Below are 15,529 nucleotides of genomic sequence, written 5' to 3'. Positions count from 1 at the left end.
TGCAAACGACCACCCGATCGCCCACAAGGAGCACAGGGAAGGGTCGCCTCCGGCCATCCTCCCCTCGGATCCCTACCCCCTACCCCAGTAGCTTGTGAGTCGCACATCCAGAGGGAACGGCCACGCCGTCCAGTTTTTTTGGTATTTTCTCAGGGATCGGCTACGCCGCTCGTTTCGTTAGTACTTTCGCCGGGAGCAGCCCCGCCCTCCACTATACCTTTCGGGTGCCGTGTTGCGCTAGAGCTGCTTTCTCGGTGCAACGCGGATACTCTGGCCTCCTTTCCCCACAAATCCCCGCAGCAACTCCCCGTCCAGTTTCGGCCCAACACTTTTCTACAAATTTAACTGTAGAGGACCCTGGCCGGACTGAGTTTTATCCCAGCCCATGAAAAAGGTCCTTACAGTTTGGCGCCCGAACAGGGACGAATAAGGACGACTAGATATCCTTCAGGAGAGTTGGGTTTTTACCACCAACCGCATGGCCTAAAGACCCATGTCCAGTAGACGAGATTTAGAGAAAGATAGGAGACCGCAGGAATAGTTAGACTAGGGGATCCCGTAACGCTGCGCCCGCCAACGCCAACCCACTCCCGGAGCGCCACATAGCCACGTGGCCTCCCACGAAGCCGTCAAGCGCATACCGCGCCCCGAGCAGCGCCCACAGAGCGGCCCAGCAGCGCCCAGCGAGCGACGTCAGTGCACCACCAGCGGCACCCACTCACGTGCCCACCAGGAGCACGCACAGCGCGGCCACCGCGCCCTCAGCAGCGCCAACCGCGCCGGTCACTAGCCACGCTACGAGCGCCACCAGGAGCGCCCAACGATCAGCGCCGCCGCTCACCAGCCGCACTCACCGAGTGCCAACGGGAGCGCTAGCCGCAACCACATCGGTCAGCCAGTGCCGCACGTCAGCAGCACCTGCCGTGCGCCCAGCGCCCAGTCACGCCACTAGGAGCGCTCACCGAGTGATCCCCAGCAGAGCCATCGGCAGCGCCACCGCGCGTATGCCCAGTGTCTCGGGAAAGAAAACGTCAGAGGACGCAGAATCGAAGCCAGATCCGGCAGCTGCCGGACTGGAAGAGGACAGGTTTTTCACCGCATCCGGGGGTGATTCCACGACCGCAAACATGGGGGTCAGGTGGATCGCCTACCGCCGAAAGGACGAGCTGCAGGCTCTGCTAAAAGAGTTTGGACTTGACCCGAACGGCCAAGTAGACGAACTACGACCACGATTGGCATCCTTCATCGGAGGAGGAGACCACAGCCCGGCTCTACGAGAGCGCTTTGCCGCACTGGAGGCAATATACCCGGAAGCACCCACCCAGAGGACGTCCACCATTCGGGCCACCTCACCGATGCCCGGAATTGAGGGTCACACGCTTCCCGTGCCCTGCTTAGGGAACCTACGGAAAAGCCCTGGACGGGAGATACCGGCCGCCAACCCAGCCGCCCATCTTCCGCACAGCCCTATATCCGCGGCAGTGTTCGCCGAGAAACTGCGAGGATGGGGCGTACTGTTTGACGGACAGTCAGACCCCGTTCATTTTATAGAACGCATCGAGGAAGGTGCCACTGCCTACAATGTGAGAGCGAGTGACATACCGAGGGCCGTCATTGGACTTCTCTCAGGCCGCTCCGAAGGCTGGTACCGGGCATACCAAATGCACACCGAGCCATGGGAAACTTTCCGGAGAGAGTTTCTGGAGTTTTTCTTGCCTCCGCGGTACTACCAGAGCCTAGAAGATGCCATCCGGACCAGGCAACAACAAGTGGGCGAGCCCTTCAAAATATACGTAGTGGAATTACGCCTGATGATGCCACGCGCCAAGTACTCACTAGGCCAGGAGCTCGAGCGGATCTACGAGAATTTGATGCCGGAGTACCAGCTTTTCATACGGCGACATGAGTTCTCCTCACTAGAGGGGCTTACCCAACTGGCAACTGCATTCGAAATCGCACGGGATCGAGACCCCGTTCGACATGCAGCCCTAATTCCAACCGCAAGCTGGAATTCCGGCAGGGAGAGCAGCGGAAGACCCACACCTCGACCCCAGAACTTTCTCGCTCCAACGCCTTCTGGACCCAGGAGGCCGGCGATATCCAACGGGATGATCGCCCAGGAAGCGGAACCACCGGTTGACGTCGGCCGAGCTTGTCACCGCTGCGGAGAAATTGGACACTTCACACGAGAATGCCGAAACCCACCGCTGATGTACTACTGGGACTGTGGGAAACGAAGCATCCGTACCATCGACTGCTGCCGCCGGACGGAAAACGGCCAAGTTCGCCGCCCACGTCGGGAGCCTGCGGTGACCCACTCGGTGCTCCCCCATCACTAGGACCACGAGGCGGCGGCGGCGCGGTGGCATGCCCGCTTGCGAGAGGCGGAGGAAGAAGAGCGACGGCTGTGGGAGGCACCGGTGGAGGACGCGTGGGAGGTGCCACTCACCCTCAGATACGCGGCCGAGGAACCCAGTCCGAGGGACGAGGACGAGGACGAACCACGCGCGCCATCCCCTCCGCTGTGGTTACCCGAGGTGCCACCCACTCCCCGCTACGAGGGGGAGTGGCTCACGGACGGCGCTCGAGACGGCGACGATGGAGCACCGTTGGCCACGCCGCCGTGGAGGACGGCCCGGCCACCCACGCCGCGATACACGGAGCCACGATGACCGGAGGAGCAGACGACGAGCGAGGAGTCGACCGCGCAGCCGATGCCGCTACCGCAGGAGGAGGACGTCCACCAGGCAAGGGCGGAGGAGCCGTCGGTGGTGCGGACGGAGGTGCCGGCCGCGCACGTGAGCCACAGCACACGGGCGTTCGAGGCCGAGGGCATGCGGTGGCGGCAGCAGACGGTGACATGGACGTGGCCCGAGGAGCCCGCGACAGGACCGACGAAGGAGGTGCCCAGGATATGGGAGGAGGGGGCACCCAAGTTGAACCCTCGGGACCCCCGGACGAGGAGCCGACAGGATGCGTGGGTCCCGCCGACACCAAGCACGGGCCCGCCAACACCGGCGACGACGGCAGCGACGGGGGAGGCGGAGTCGCTGGAGAAGGGACCGTGGGTGTGGCCCGAGCCACCGGCCATCCAAAGACCGACGTTGCAGCGTCAAGTCTCGAACCCCGGATCGACGCGCCCGCTGCCGCAGTTCATGCGGCAAGTTTCGGCCCCGGAGGAAGGCGGTTGGCGCGAGGTCGCCAGGAGCGAGTGGCCGGTGGGTATTGAGGAAGCACCCGCGGTCGCGACGGCACGGCGGAAGGGCGGCAGGCGGTGCGTCCTGGTCTGCGAAGGCGGGAGGAGGTACCGGGTGAGGCTCGGAGTCGCGGGCATCCGGGTTTTCGCACAATAAATAAATAAAAAAAAAAAAATCACAAAACAACACAAGGGTTTTCCGAAGCAACAAGAGAAGGGGTACGGGGCCAAGAGTTTGATTGGGGGTGGCTGGAAGAAGAACGGGGCATGCATGGGCCACTCCAGCAACCTGTAAGTCAAATGGTCTTAGTACAGGAAGAAGAAATGAACGTCAATTACTTACCGGCTGTCCCGGTTGCAAAGTGAATGCGAAGTCCTCTCCGCACCAGCTCTCGAGAGCTGCCAATATGGAGTCCGACGCAGCCGATAGAGGACGAGTGAAGGGCGAGAGAGGACGAAAGGAGAGAGAAGGATAAGATGAGAAGGAGTAGAAGAAATGTAAAAGGAACTTACCCATGAAAAATTGCAAAATCACCACGAGCCAGGGAAGGGGGCGCCTCGATAGGCGATCGATTGGCACTAGACGACAGTGCGATCGATGGGTACACGAAAATGGTAATATCGGCCCAAGGTGGAAATATCGCAACGAGCAGGTGGCAACGCCGCACCGTCGATATCGATACCGCACATCGATCACGCACGAATGGTGTGACCAGGCGGAGGAGCGAATAAAAGGAGTAGAACGCAGCAATGAGCAGCGAGCTGGGGATCGATAGGACACGAGTATCGATGTCCCAGTGGGAACACAGGAAATATCGGCGCGGGAGATTTAAAGTTGCTACGAGGAGGATGACCCCCGCTGTAGAAACTCAAGGGAGTTAAGAGCGTCGAGGGAGCATCGAGGGAGCAACGAGGGAGCGCCGCGGGAATCACAAGGACTCAAAGGCTAGGATAAGCAAGGAAACGCCGGAGAGTAGGAACCAGTCTTAAATGTTTCCCGAAGTAAGGGGGGAATGTGAGGAGTTGAATAACTCCCCACAAATAGAAGCAGCAGCAGATGGCCGGCCGCTCACCAGATACGCGTCGAATTCGCGTAGTAACGGCGCGGCGAGGAGAACGAGAGAGTTTGGAGACCAAGGGTGGAGATCGAGAGAGTTTGGAGACCAGCGAAGGAGAGCGAGAGAGTTTGGAGACCAGCGAAGGAGAGCGAGAGAGTTTGGAGTCCAACGAAGGAGAGCGAGAGAGATTGGAGACTTCGCGGGCAGAGCAAGAGTGCCGTGTGCAAAAGCGGATAACGGAACTGCACCGGACTTTGGACTCTCCCGTGAACTTTGGACCGGGAGAAGAAGTGCCACATCTCGGCAGTGGAGTGGCACACAGGCGTGCCACAGGCACCAAGGATGGAGATCGAGAGAGAATGGAGACTTCGCGGGCAGAGCAAGAGTGCCGTGTGCAAAAGCGGATAACGGAACTGCACCGGACTTTGGACTCTCCCGTGAACTTTGGACCGGGAGAAGAAGTGCCACATCTCGGCAGTGGAGTGGCACACAGGCGTGCCACAGGCATCACGGAAATTAGCGGGACGGCAGCAGTGGGCGGAGCATCGATTGGAAGCGGTACATGAAGGACAAGTGGGTCAACCAGGAGGCACGGACTTTGGACCCGGAGTGGAGAGATCCAGCGGGCCGTGCGCAAAAGGGAAATAACGGTTCCCGGAAGCCCTATATAAGGCCGCGGAGCGCTGGCAGCTGGATCAGTCGATCACGAGGAGTCAAGCCTTCAAGATCAGTCAAAGTACCAAGTGAACAATCAGTCAAGCAAGTAATCTACGAGGGAGCTACAACCAAGCGAGTCGTCGGAAGCAGCGCCGTGGGAAGCACACAAGGAGCGAGATCGCCACGTCGAGACGTTCGGGATTGGGACATCAGGAATCTCCGAATTGAGACACAAGTGGCTGAGTTCCGGAAGGCATTACACGGCTAAGTCAAGGCGTTCGTTTTCCAACTTTGTCACGACCACACCCTGGCGAGTCGCCCGGCGGGTCTGTCAGAGACAAGCGGAAGAGTCCTACGACGAGGAACCGTCAGTTTGGGGAGGAAAGTTGTCTGAGACCCAGCGTACCTTGCCCGACCAAGCAGGACCTGGCGTGACGGACGAGCGGTAGATCGATTTGCGGTTTCAAGAGGTTTCAAGAGGTTTCAAGCAACCGCCCAACTCCCCGAGTGCCAGAACGACAAGCTACTGGTCAGGAGACAACGCAGAAGACATCGGCAGCGACGCCAGCAGACATTTCCGGCAGCCACGTTACCATCGCCGCACGGGGCTCATTGGGGAGCGCAGGCGCGTCACGGACGATAAGCAGTAGGGTGACGTCGGGTGGAACGTTCGTCTGCGCTAGGCGTTAAGCAAAGTGAACTGCTAGGCAGCCTCCTGGCGACAGCCTGGACTGTCAGCGCGATTTGAGCAAGAACCTAGCGGGACCGTCCGGGACAGAGCAAGGGACAGGTATTGCCTCGAAAGGCGTCGGCCTGGAGAGCAAGGCTTGTTCACCCTAGTCTGAGAACGGTGACGCTTCCCTAAGCCCACAAGGCCGAAATCTCTGCGAGTCTAAGGCGCAACAAGCGACCCCGAGGCAGCGCCTCGGCGAGTGAGCAGAGGCGGCCACTACGAGCGTCCCGAGACCCAGGAGCCAAGCGGAAGCCGAGTCAACGCGTCGACAAGCCAGAAGGAGGAGCACCAGCAGCCGGCGGAACCAGAACAAGGAGATACAGAAGCCAGATAGCCACACACCCGCTGTACCAATACCACGAGAATAAATCCCACTGTTGCCATTTGAACCCATTGTTTTCTCACTGATCTACGGGGCAGTCACGTCATATAAATTTGGTGGGACGAACACACAATCTTCTGAGCTAGCCGCACGAATCTCGTAGCGAGCAGACATACAAAATCAGTTCGATACAAAGTATAGTTTCTGTTAAAATATTGTTATTTTCATCGGGACAAGGAATAATTTCAAAAAAAGGGGGGTTTGACTATCTCTGAAGGAATGTGGGAAATAATCAAAATTTCATTTGTGTCTGTTTTAAGCCAAGTGGAAGTTTTAATTTTCAACAATTTCTCAGGGCTTATATTACTCGTAGAGTAAAAGATAATAGATTCGTCGGAAAGTATATAACAGGCAGATCATGATCAGGATCACTAGCCGAGTCGATCTAGCCATGTCCGTCTGTCCGACTGTTCGTCTGTCCGTCCGTCCGGATGAACGCTGAGGTCTCGGAAACTATAAGAGCTAGGCTATTGATATTTGCCATGCGGATTCCTGAGCTTTTTAAGCAGCGCAAGTTTGTTACAGAAGCGTGCCACGACCACTCTAACGCCCACAAACCGCTCAAAACTGTGGCTCCTACAGTTTTGATGCTAGAATACAAATTTTAAAATTTTTTTTGTCTCGTCAATACCTATCGATTGATCCAAAAAAAATTGTCAACACCTACGTGTCTACCGCCGGTAAATGGAGCATTTTAACCTCGCTTTGCTGCTTGCATATCTCCATTTCCTTTTGGTGCCTTTAGCTGATAGTCGAGGTACTCGACTATAGCGTTCTTCCTTGTTTTGGATTAAATAGTCCTTATCTTGCCATTTGCATTCCTAATTCGATATCTTCTACATATTCACTAAAAAGTTTTAAGTTAAATATAAAAACGCTGACTTGTTGACCTATTTCTCCTTTTTTCTTTTAATTTGTTAATTATTTCGAATCTGTTATGTACGACATCGATAATCATATTTATATCAGTGTTTTCAACGAACCAAATTATTGATTTTCTGTTCCATCTCATCTTTATCATCTTGATTTGCTATTGTAATTCCACTGATTTCTCTTTTAAGTTGTTCTACTAAATATCGGATTTGGGTAACATCATTAAATTCATCGGCTTCTTTTAAAGGATTTTCACTTAAGTAATGGTATTCATAGTTAGTAGGGATTTCAATTGATCCTGTTTTAAATACAAGATATCCATTTTGTGCCTTTATGGGATTTATCCAAATTGTCCAATTGTCAGTTGAATTACAGTTGCTAATATTGTAGAGAAAATTATTGTTTTCACTGAGTTGTTCCTGAGTTCTTTCATTTCCTTCTGGTTGCCTGGAATTATCATCATACTTACTTTTATTAATTTTCTTATTCTTTTTTAACTTTGATTCTTCTATTCGTTTCTTCAAAATGTTTTTCATCTACTTTCTTCAAGGTTCCTGTCATTTTAAATGGATTTGTAGTCTTCACTAAAGGGGCTTGTTTGTATTTTGGATCTATTTCGTAAGCCTGACGTTTCTCGTTTAATTTATTAATTCTATTTATTTTCTTTTCTTGTGTGTTATAACTAGGAGTTCCTGCATACATAAATATGTCAGCTGGTACTTGATTTTTAGCATTATGATTTCTTTTGTGATTGTAAATGTACAGAATTAATTCGAACTTAGAATATCTGTTTTCGATGTCTGATTAGCTTCCTATAATTCTTTATTTTTCATTTACTGTTTTATAAATCCTTTCTATGTCCGAAATACCGTTTTTACTTGTTTTTACTTGAACTTGTTTTCCTTCCGAACTTAACCAACTGTGTAAGGCTACGAATATAAATGCTGAATCTTTATCTGCTTGATTTCTTATGGTTTTCCCATTTCATTGTATACTTTTATGATATATCTTTTGGCTTCTAACCAATCTCTACCTGTGACTTCTACTAGAGTAGAAAATTTTGAATATACATCGATACATGATAAAAATAGTTGGTTACCCACCATATAAAAATCCATAACAAATTCTTCTCTTATATTTTGAATTTCTGGGGTAAGTTCAAATGTCAGTTTAGTTTTTCATTGTTCTGTTTTAGCAATGTTACAAATTTCACATTCATTTAATATATTTTGAATTAATTTTTGATAATCAGGGAAAATTGTCTCCAAAATTGCTTGTCATTAAATTGATAGATGACCCTGTATCTACCATGGCTCTAAGGAGTTTTCCTTTAATCATTATCTGACATATGGGCAACACTTTCAATATCCGAGGCAGTTTGCTGAAAATTTACATCCATCCTATTCTGTGCACTATCCCTTCTCCCTTTGTCTTTTAACAGGTGCGTTTGGGGAATTATTTGATGTTGTTGCCTGGAAATTTAGATGGTTTTGGCCCCACCTTGGTCTAGATTTCTCCTTAACTCATTATAATTACCTTGGTTTTGGTGAGCCTTGAGAATTTGTTTAGTTGTTTGAATCGCTGTTGTAATTATATCTTGGATAACTGTAGGACTGATAAATATATTTTTGATTGTAATGATTTTGATGTGTTCTTCCCAAATTCCTCCGGTTATCTTGACGTTTGAGTATATAATTGTCAAAAGGGTTTGCGTCCCAATGACCTAAAATCATTGCTGCTTCTTTTAAATAAGCAAAAGTTGTGATATCTTTTTTGGATAAGGAATTATAAAATCTTTCAGAAAGTTTTCTTTCGATACAATCTTTAATTGTTTTGTTTAAAACAATTGTATAAATTGACCTTTCTATTTGGTCTGACTCTAATTCTAACTTATTATGTACTTTTGAAGATCTAAATTTTAGATCATTAACAAACTTACTAATGCTTCCTTGATATGGAGTGTCCCGAACATGTTGTATGATGTCATCGTATGGCCTGTGATCCTTGAAGGCTTTGATTAGGGTACTAGACCTCTCCTCTTCAATGACTTTTTGGTCTGAGTCGTCGATGGTCCTCTCTATGGCTCCGTATATGATGTGGGTTTGTCGAACGTCTTGGGTAGGGTATAATTTTAGAAGGTACTCTACCCTGGCTATGTACTGACTTAAGTCCGATGGGTTTCCATCGAAATACGGCAACTCCTTGACTTGCCCGATTAACTGATTCAAGTGAATCTCGGACAACTGTGGTAATGCTGAAGGGTTTGCCATTTTTTATTGTTCTTTTTCAATATTTCCACTTTAAATTTTTTTTAGCGCGTATTGACCGATTTTTAATTTAGTCTCTGCTTGTGGAAATTACACATAGACTTTTTGTTTTTCAGTATTGGCACTTTTATTATAAGTTTTTCAGCGCACATTGAGCGAGTTGGATTTTTTTATTGTAAGTTCTGCGTGCGAAAATTACACATAGATTCTTAAGCGGGTCTCGATGATTATCTTTTTCTTCACGGATTTTTTTTTCGTCGATCAGCATAAACTAATAATAAGTACTGATGGCTTTTTAAAGGACTTTGAGATCCTACCGTCTGCGCCAATTAATTGCTTGCACCATAAGTGTATTATAAAAACAAGGGCTATAGTCGAGTACCTCGACTATCAAATACCCGTTACACAGCTAAAGGGACCAAAGGGAAATGGAGATATGCAAGCAGAAATGCGAGACTGAAATGCACCACCTACCACAAAACCAAATAAATGGTTATTTGAGCGGTAGACAGATTTAAGCATTATGGGCGTTAAGGGAGGAGTGGCAAACTTTTTGTTGCGTCAATCGATAGGTATTGACGAGGCTAATACATTTCAGTTACAATTTTTTATCTTAAACTTGCGCTGCGCAGGAATCTCAGGAATCTGCATGCCTGAAGCCTTGCTCAAGGCTACGGAATATAAATCTGAAATCCCAATTCTTTATCTTTGATAGTTTCCGAGATCTCCTCGTTCATATTAACGATTTTTTTAAGTTTGTGGGCGGTTTGTGGACGTTAGAGTGGGCGTTGCAAACTTTTTTAAGGTCAATCGATAGGTATTGATGAGAATAATACATGTCAGTTAAAATTTTTATTCTAGCATCAAAACTGTATGAGCCACACTTTTGTGCGGTTTGTGGGCGTGGCACGCTGCTGAAATAAACTTGCGCTGCGTAAGAAGCTCAGGAATCTGCATGCCAAGTCTCAAGAGAATAGCTCTTATAGCCCCGAGGCTGTTGAGTTGTTGAAATTCCTGAAAGTTGACTTTGTTTAGAACAGTTGATTAACAGCTGACCCAAATTCAGCAATTCAACTGTTTAGGGAATACCCTGAATATTTGTGTTGGAAGAACTCCGACTTGCTATTGACAAATCTTAAACTGAATTCACTGTCTAACTCCTACTTCATTCACGATCATACCTCGGCTTTAAGCTTTAAAGGTTTTTGTGAGTGGGACTTATTGCTATTGAGTGATTTTCTGAATTGGGACTTTGGACCCCAAACTTGGGTCCCGAAATCTGATTATCCTGAAATGTGGTAACGTGCCGATAGTCGGAACAGCGGCTTGTTCTAATTGTTTAGTCTATAACCGTGGTTATTTGTTTCATGATAATTTTCCTCTGGCTTGCTTATAGTTCGGTAGTTTTCCATTGGCTTGTTGACAATTAAAATTGGGTTCTTATTTCTGAGAGGGTGTCTCGAGGTTGACTGCTTAATGTGAGCATGTATGTGTGGGTATGTGGACATGTACATGGGAGTATGTGGTGCTATGGATATGTCACTGTATATTATTAAATGTTTGAGGTTGGATATATAAACAAATTAGTTGTGTGGACTGTATGTAATTTTATTCTTGCCAGTTGCGAAGCCTATTTGATACTGATATACATTTTACAAAAAGACGCCGTCGTAGCAGCGTTGCCAGAATTGAAAAAGGTATACAGAGACATATCCATAGTTCTGTTGATGAGCGCTAAAGTTTTTAGACTGACGTTGCGAGGAATTTGAGTTCAGCAAAAGTGAGTCAGACATTGACTCCAAGGTTAGCCCACAACATGGCAAGGCAAAGCGATCGTCACACGCTTTAGTATCGATGGAAGCAAACACTTGTGTGAAGTGTAACTACAAGGAGCACAAGATGTACGCCTGCTCAAAGTTTGATGAATTGTCAGTCGAGCAGAGATGCACATTTTTAAAGGCAAAATCACTGTGCTTTAACTGCCTTAAGCCTGGGCATGTGTCGCGAAAGTGTGAATCCAAATTCACATGCAAGTTTTGCCACAATCGTCACCACTCTCTGCTACATGCAGATATTCTTAGTTTGCAAGCCGCTGTCACTTCGACTCACTGACGAGATGATGAAAGGCACATCCCAAGCGCTCCTGAAGATGCTACGGTTACCATCAGCCATATCGCACGGGCACAAGTGGGTCCCACAGCTGAATCCCTGTGCCACAACGGCTACGAAAAAGTGCATTGCCAACAGCTTTAGTGTTTGTTAGAAACGCAACAGGATCGCACACTACCTGCCGGGTGCTTTTGGACAGTGGTTCGGAATTGTCGTACATATCCGAGTGGTGCGTACAGGCACTCGCACTGGCACGCTCACCGTAACGAATCTTGGGGACCGTAATCTCTTCAATCAAGGCTGAGACAACTAGAGGCTGCAGCACATTGGACTTGCAGTGGTTGCCTTCTCTTTCATTCACAGGTGCGTATGCTAGCGAAATAATGTGCTTGCTTGTAAGTATTGGTCCTCGTACCTTTCGTTGTCTTCCTCTTCGTCAAAAATGCCAATTGGTCGCTAATGGACTCGAATTCTTTCCAAACGATGGTGAGCCTTTCCAATGAAACTTGTAGTTTATCAAGCTCCCGTTTTGACCCAGCACGTGGATCTTGAGACGCCGTTAGCAAACGCGTAATGCTTGCCTTCAAAAGTTTAAACTGATTCATGTTAATCAGTAACTAAATTTGGCTAGAAGGACCAAAGATATGGTGTAGAATAAAAACGTTTTATTTCCCAATTTGAGTGGACTGTATTTCAATTATTAAATTTGTCACATTGTTTGTGTGTCCGATGCGTTCTGTTGTAGTCTTAACACTAAGTCCTTAAAAATCTCTAAAGTGTGACGCAGCACCAAAATATATATTAAAATGCGCAAAGTTGGTGTTCCAAAGATAGACCAAGATTCAAAATTAAATAACGGCTGCAATGTGTTCATCAACATCCCGGGCCGCCCAAAAAAAAATGATTCAGAACTAGGCAGTCCAGCTAACTTGGTGATGGGCCGGGTCATCTCTACAGTAGACGTCTTAAGTTTTACAGCACGTGCAATTCCATCTGGTCCAGGATGAGCTTCCACTACACGGGCTAGTATCCAAGCTGCTGGAGGGAGATTTGAGTCCTTGACGAGAACTACATTGTCTACAGCGATGTTGCGTTCCTTGTTGCACCACTTTTGACGTTGCTGTAGTGATGTTAAATACTCTTGATTCCAGCGTTTCCAAAACCTTTGATACATCGATTGCAAGTCCTGCCAATAGTCCAGACGATTGATCGGCAAATTAGTCAGATCTGCCTCTGGAACAGTTGTGAATGGGCGTCCAATTAAAAAGTGGGCCGGAGACAAGTAGGTAAGGTCAGTGTCAGGTGAGTAGCCTAATGGCCGCGAGTTTACCACTGCACTGATCTGAGCAATCAGAGTTTGCATTTCTTCAAAGGTTAGAACAGTTTTTCCCACAACTCGACGCAGATGTAGTTTAACGGAACGTACTGATGACTCCCACTTCCCTCCCCAATGTGGCGAATGGAGAGGTATAAAACTCCACTTAATTCCATCATTGGCCAGCGATTGTGTTAGATTGCATTGATGCTCCTGCGAAGATAAAAATTGCTGCATCTCATCTAGTGCCCGTTTGGAGCCAAGATCTGAAGATCTGTGAGCATTTTCCTCGAAGGGACATGATCGGTTGCCAGTTCCAAATGTATTGTTGAGGTTACAAGGCAAACAAAAAGGCATATGTAGTCCTTAGCTTTTCGGGGATTGCGCCCTCTCCTTTTTTTTTAGTATAAATGGACCAGCGTAGTCACAGACTGAGTGCTGGAAGGGTAAAGCTTCTGTTATTCGGATGCATGGTAGATCGGCCATGAATTGGTGCTCCGTGAGATTAAGTTGGCGGAAACATTTAATGCAGTTGCGAACCAGATTGCTTATCAGGTTGCGCGCACCAAAGATCCAGTACTTTTGACGAACAATTAAAATCATTCTTGTGATGCGGTTCGACTTCGGAAGCAGTATAGGGTGTTTTATCAGCTGGTCGTCCACCAACTCGAAGAAGGCAATTTTTGCACATAACCGGCGAGAGCTTCACCAACTGGGAGCGGCTGTGAAGTGGCTTGTTTTCCGTAAGTAGTTTTCGGTCTTCCATGAAACATTTCTGAGCCTCTTGCAGGCAAAGAATGCGAGCAGCCTGAATCTCCTCAAGGGTGAGCATCTTGCCCTTTGAAGCGTAAGGCGTAAGCTACAAAACGCACCAGCTTTGTCCAGGACGAGACGCGTTGAGACAAAGCTTCGATCGGTGACAATGAGCAGTTTTCCCGTGCGGCTAATGCGGTGGTCTTCACTTCTTCTTTGCCATGGTTTTCTGAAAGGGAAGAATCTAACTTTTTACAGCTCAACTTTACCGCTACCATTTCTGGATCTTGCAGCCATGAAGGTCCATCCACCATAAGTCGAATTGTAGAAGGTCCGAAGCAAGCATTCCTCGTGTGGCGCAGCCCGCCGGATTCTCCGGCCATGCGTTGGTAAGGCCTCGAGCATTTCTGAGGTTCTATTGTCTACAAATGTTTTAAGATTAGATGGTGGACGTGAAAGCCAAGCCAAGCCTATGGTTGAGTCACACCATGCGTGTACTTAAATGTCCTTGTGTTGTAGTGCAGCCTTGACTGATGAGAACAATCGGCTCAGTAGAAAAGCGCCACAGAGACGCTGCTTCAGCAGATCAAATCTGGTTATTCTTGCTACGAGTGAAATAGATACGGTGACGTCTGCTCGCACCACTCTGCTATAGAATATGCCTTGATGGATGCATCTGAAAATCCATGCAGTTCGATGTGATCTTCATTGTTTTGGACAAACCGTGGCAGGCGTAGATTTCGAAAGATGTGTAGGTCGTTAACGCATTTATTCCACCAGTCCGCAACTTTCGGAGGAAGTTCTTGGATCAGAATACCATGTGGGTCAAAAATGCGTGCCACATCTGACAGCACTAGGCGTTTGGTGTTGTGAGGATTTGTTGTAAGTCAAACTTTGTAGGATAGCATATCCTCTTCTGGATCCCAATGAATGCCAAGAACTTTTGACGTAGAATTCCTTTGCCTTGTACTTCGGTTGTAGCGAGAGATCTGTTAGCGACACGTGATAAATTGGAAACCAATTTACCAAGTTCCATGCCTGCACATTTCATCAACTGGATCAACTCTTTTCAACTCGTCTACTTAAAACTGCTCCTTCAAGATCTTTGCAGCGGTAGGAAAGTCGTGTTGATGGTCGTGAGCTAACTGATCCAGAACCCTCACTGCCAAAAATGGTGCGCAGGATGAGTGTTTAATAGGATTTGTTTCATCTTCTCTCCAAACAATTCGCTGATAGCCACAATGGTTGGCTGCCACCCAGCTTTGTCGATACATTTCGACAATGTTTGCTGAGAAGACGAACTTGAACATTCTGAAACGCATACAAATCGAGAAAAGGTTTCGTAGAATGCTGGGTCCAATGTGCAGAGCTTCGTTTAAGGACCGTCCATTCGTGTCCTTGAATGAGCCATCAAATACGACCCGTAGTTTTTGGGCAATTACAGGATGATGTGGCAAGTAATAGCTCGGCTTTTTGTCAATGTCTTCTGGCGACAGTTCTCGCATGTGGCCCAACTGAAGATAATCTCGCATAAATTGCACGTACTGTGAATGCAAATTGGGGTCTTTCTTTAGGCGGCGCTCTACACCCCTGAATCTTGTTAGCGCTCTCTGTAAAGTATCCGAAAACTGTTCCTTGGAGTTTTTGAACGGAAGTTCGACGTTGTAACGCCCCTTAGAGTTCCGAGTGTGCGTCTTCACAAAGTGCTGTTCAACTTCATCGTCCTCCGGTTTCCCATGGAATTCCTGGCTGACATCCTCCAGCTCCCAAAAGCGCCGTAGCGATGCGTCAATGTCAATAGCCGTATGCATTGTTGTTGTAGATGAACATCCGGTAGTAACGATAGATGTTATAAACCATCCAAAAATGGTCGAAATGGCGATGATGTTGCCCTAGTTGTCGAACATCTTTTGACCGGTGAACACGGTCCAAACGTAGTCGCTGCCCAGGAGTATATCAACTGGCGCCAACGACTGACAGTCAGAATTCGAAAGCTTAAAGCCAGCGAAAGCCTTGAGTGCTGAGGCGGCGATATCGTATCTGGCCAACGTGGAGGTAATTTTGCTGAGTACGTGGGCACGTACCTTCCTTGTGTGATCTGTCCACAGTACCCTACGGCTCATCCTGCGCACTGCAAAGATCTTGAAGGAGCAGTTTTATGTAGACGACGTACTGACCGAACCACA

At 48.1% G+C, this 15,529-nt stretch overlaps 2 protein-coding genes across 2 annotated transcripts; one reads left to right on the top strand and one right to left on the bottom strand.

Moving 5' to 3' along the window:
• The first annotated feature begins 2,668 nt into the window (after positions 1 to 2,668).
• On the top strand, positions 2,669 to 3,229 carry LOC139354694 (PE-PGRS family protein PE_PGRS16-like). The gene has a single exon (XM_070998937.1). It carries the CDS (start codon positions 2,669 to 2,671, stop codon positions 3,227 to 3,229), a length of 561 nt encoding a protein of 186 aa, XP_070855038.1.
• An 11,196-nt stretch (positions 3,230 to 14,425) lies between these two features.
• Positions 14,426 to 15,154, bottom strand: LOC139354693 (uncharacterized). Its single transcript, XM_070998936.1, has one exon. It carries the CDS (start codon positions 15,152 to 15,154, stop codon positions 14,426 to 14,428), a length of 729 nt encoding a protein of 242 aa, XP_070855037.1.
• Between the last annotated feature and the right edge of the window lie 375 nt (positions 15,155 to 15,529).

The sequence above is a fragment of the Drosophila suzukii genome, unplaced genomic scaffold (assembly GCF_043229965.1).
Source record: "Drosophila suzukii unplaced genomic scaffold, CBGP_Dsuzu_IsoJpt1.0 scf_13, whole genome shotgun sequence".
Taxonomy (NCBI): Eukaryota; Metazoa; Arthropoda; class Insecta; order Diptera; family Drosophilidae; genus Drosophila; species Drosophila suzukii.
Note: the sequence above shows the minus strand (reverse complement) of the source record. Positions and strands in the feature narration are given on the sequence as shown.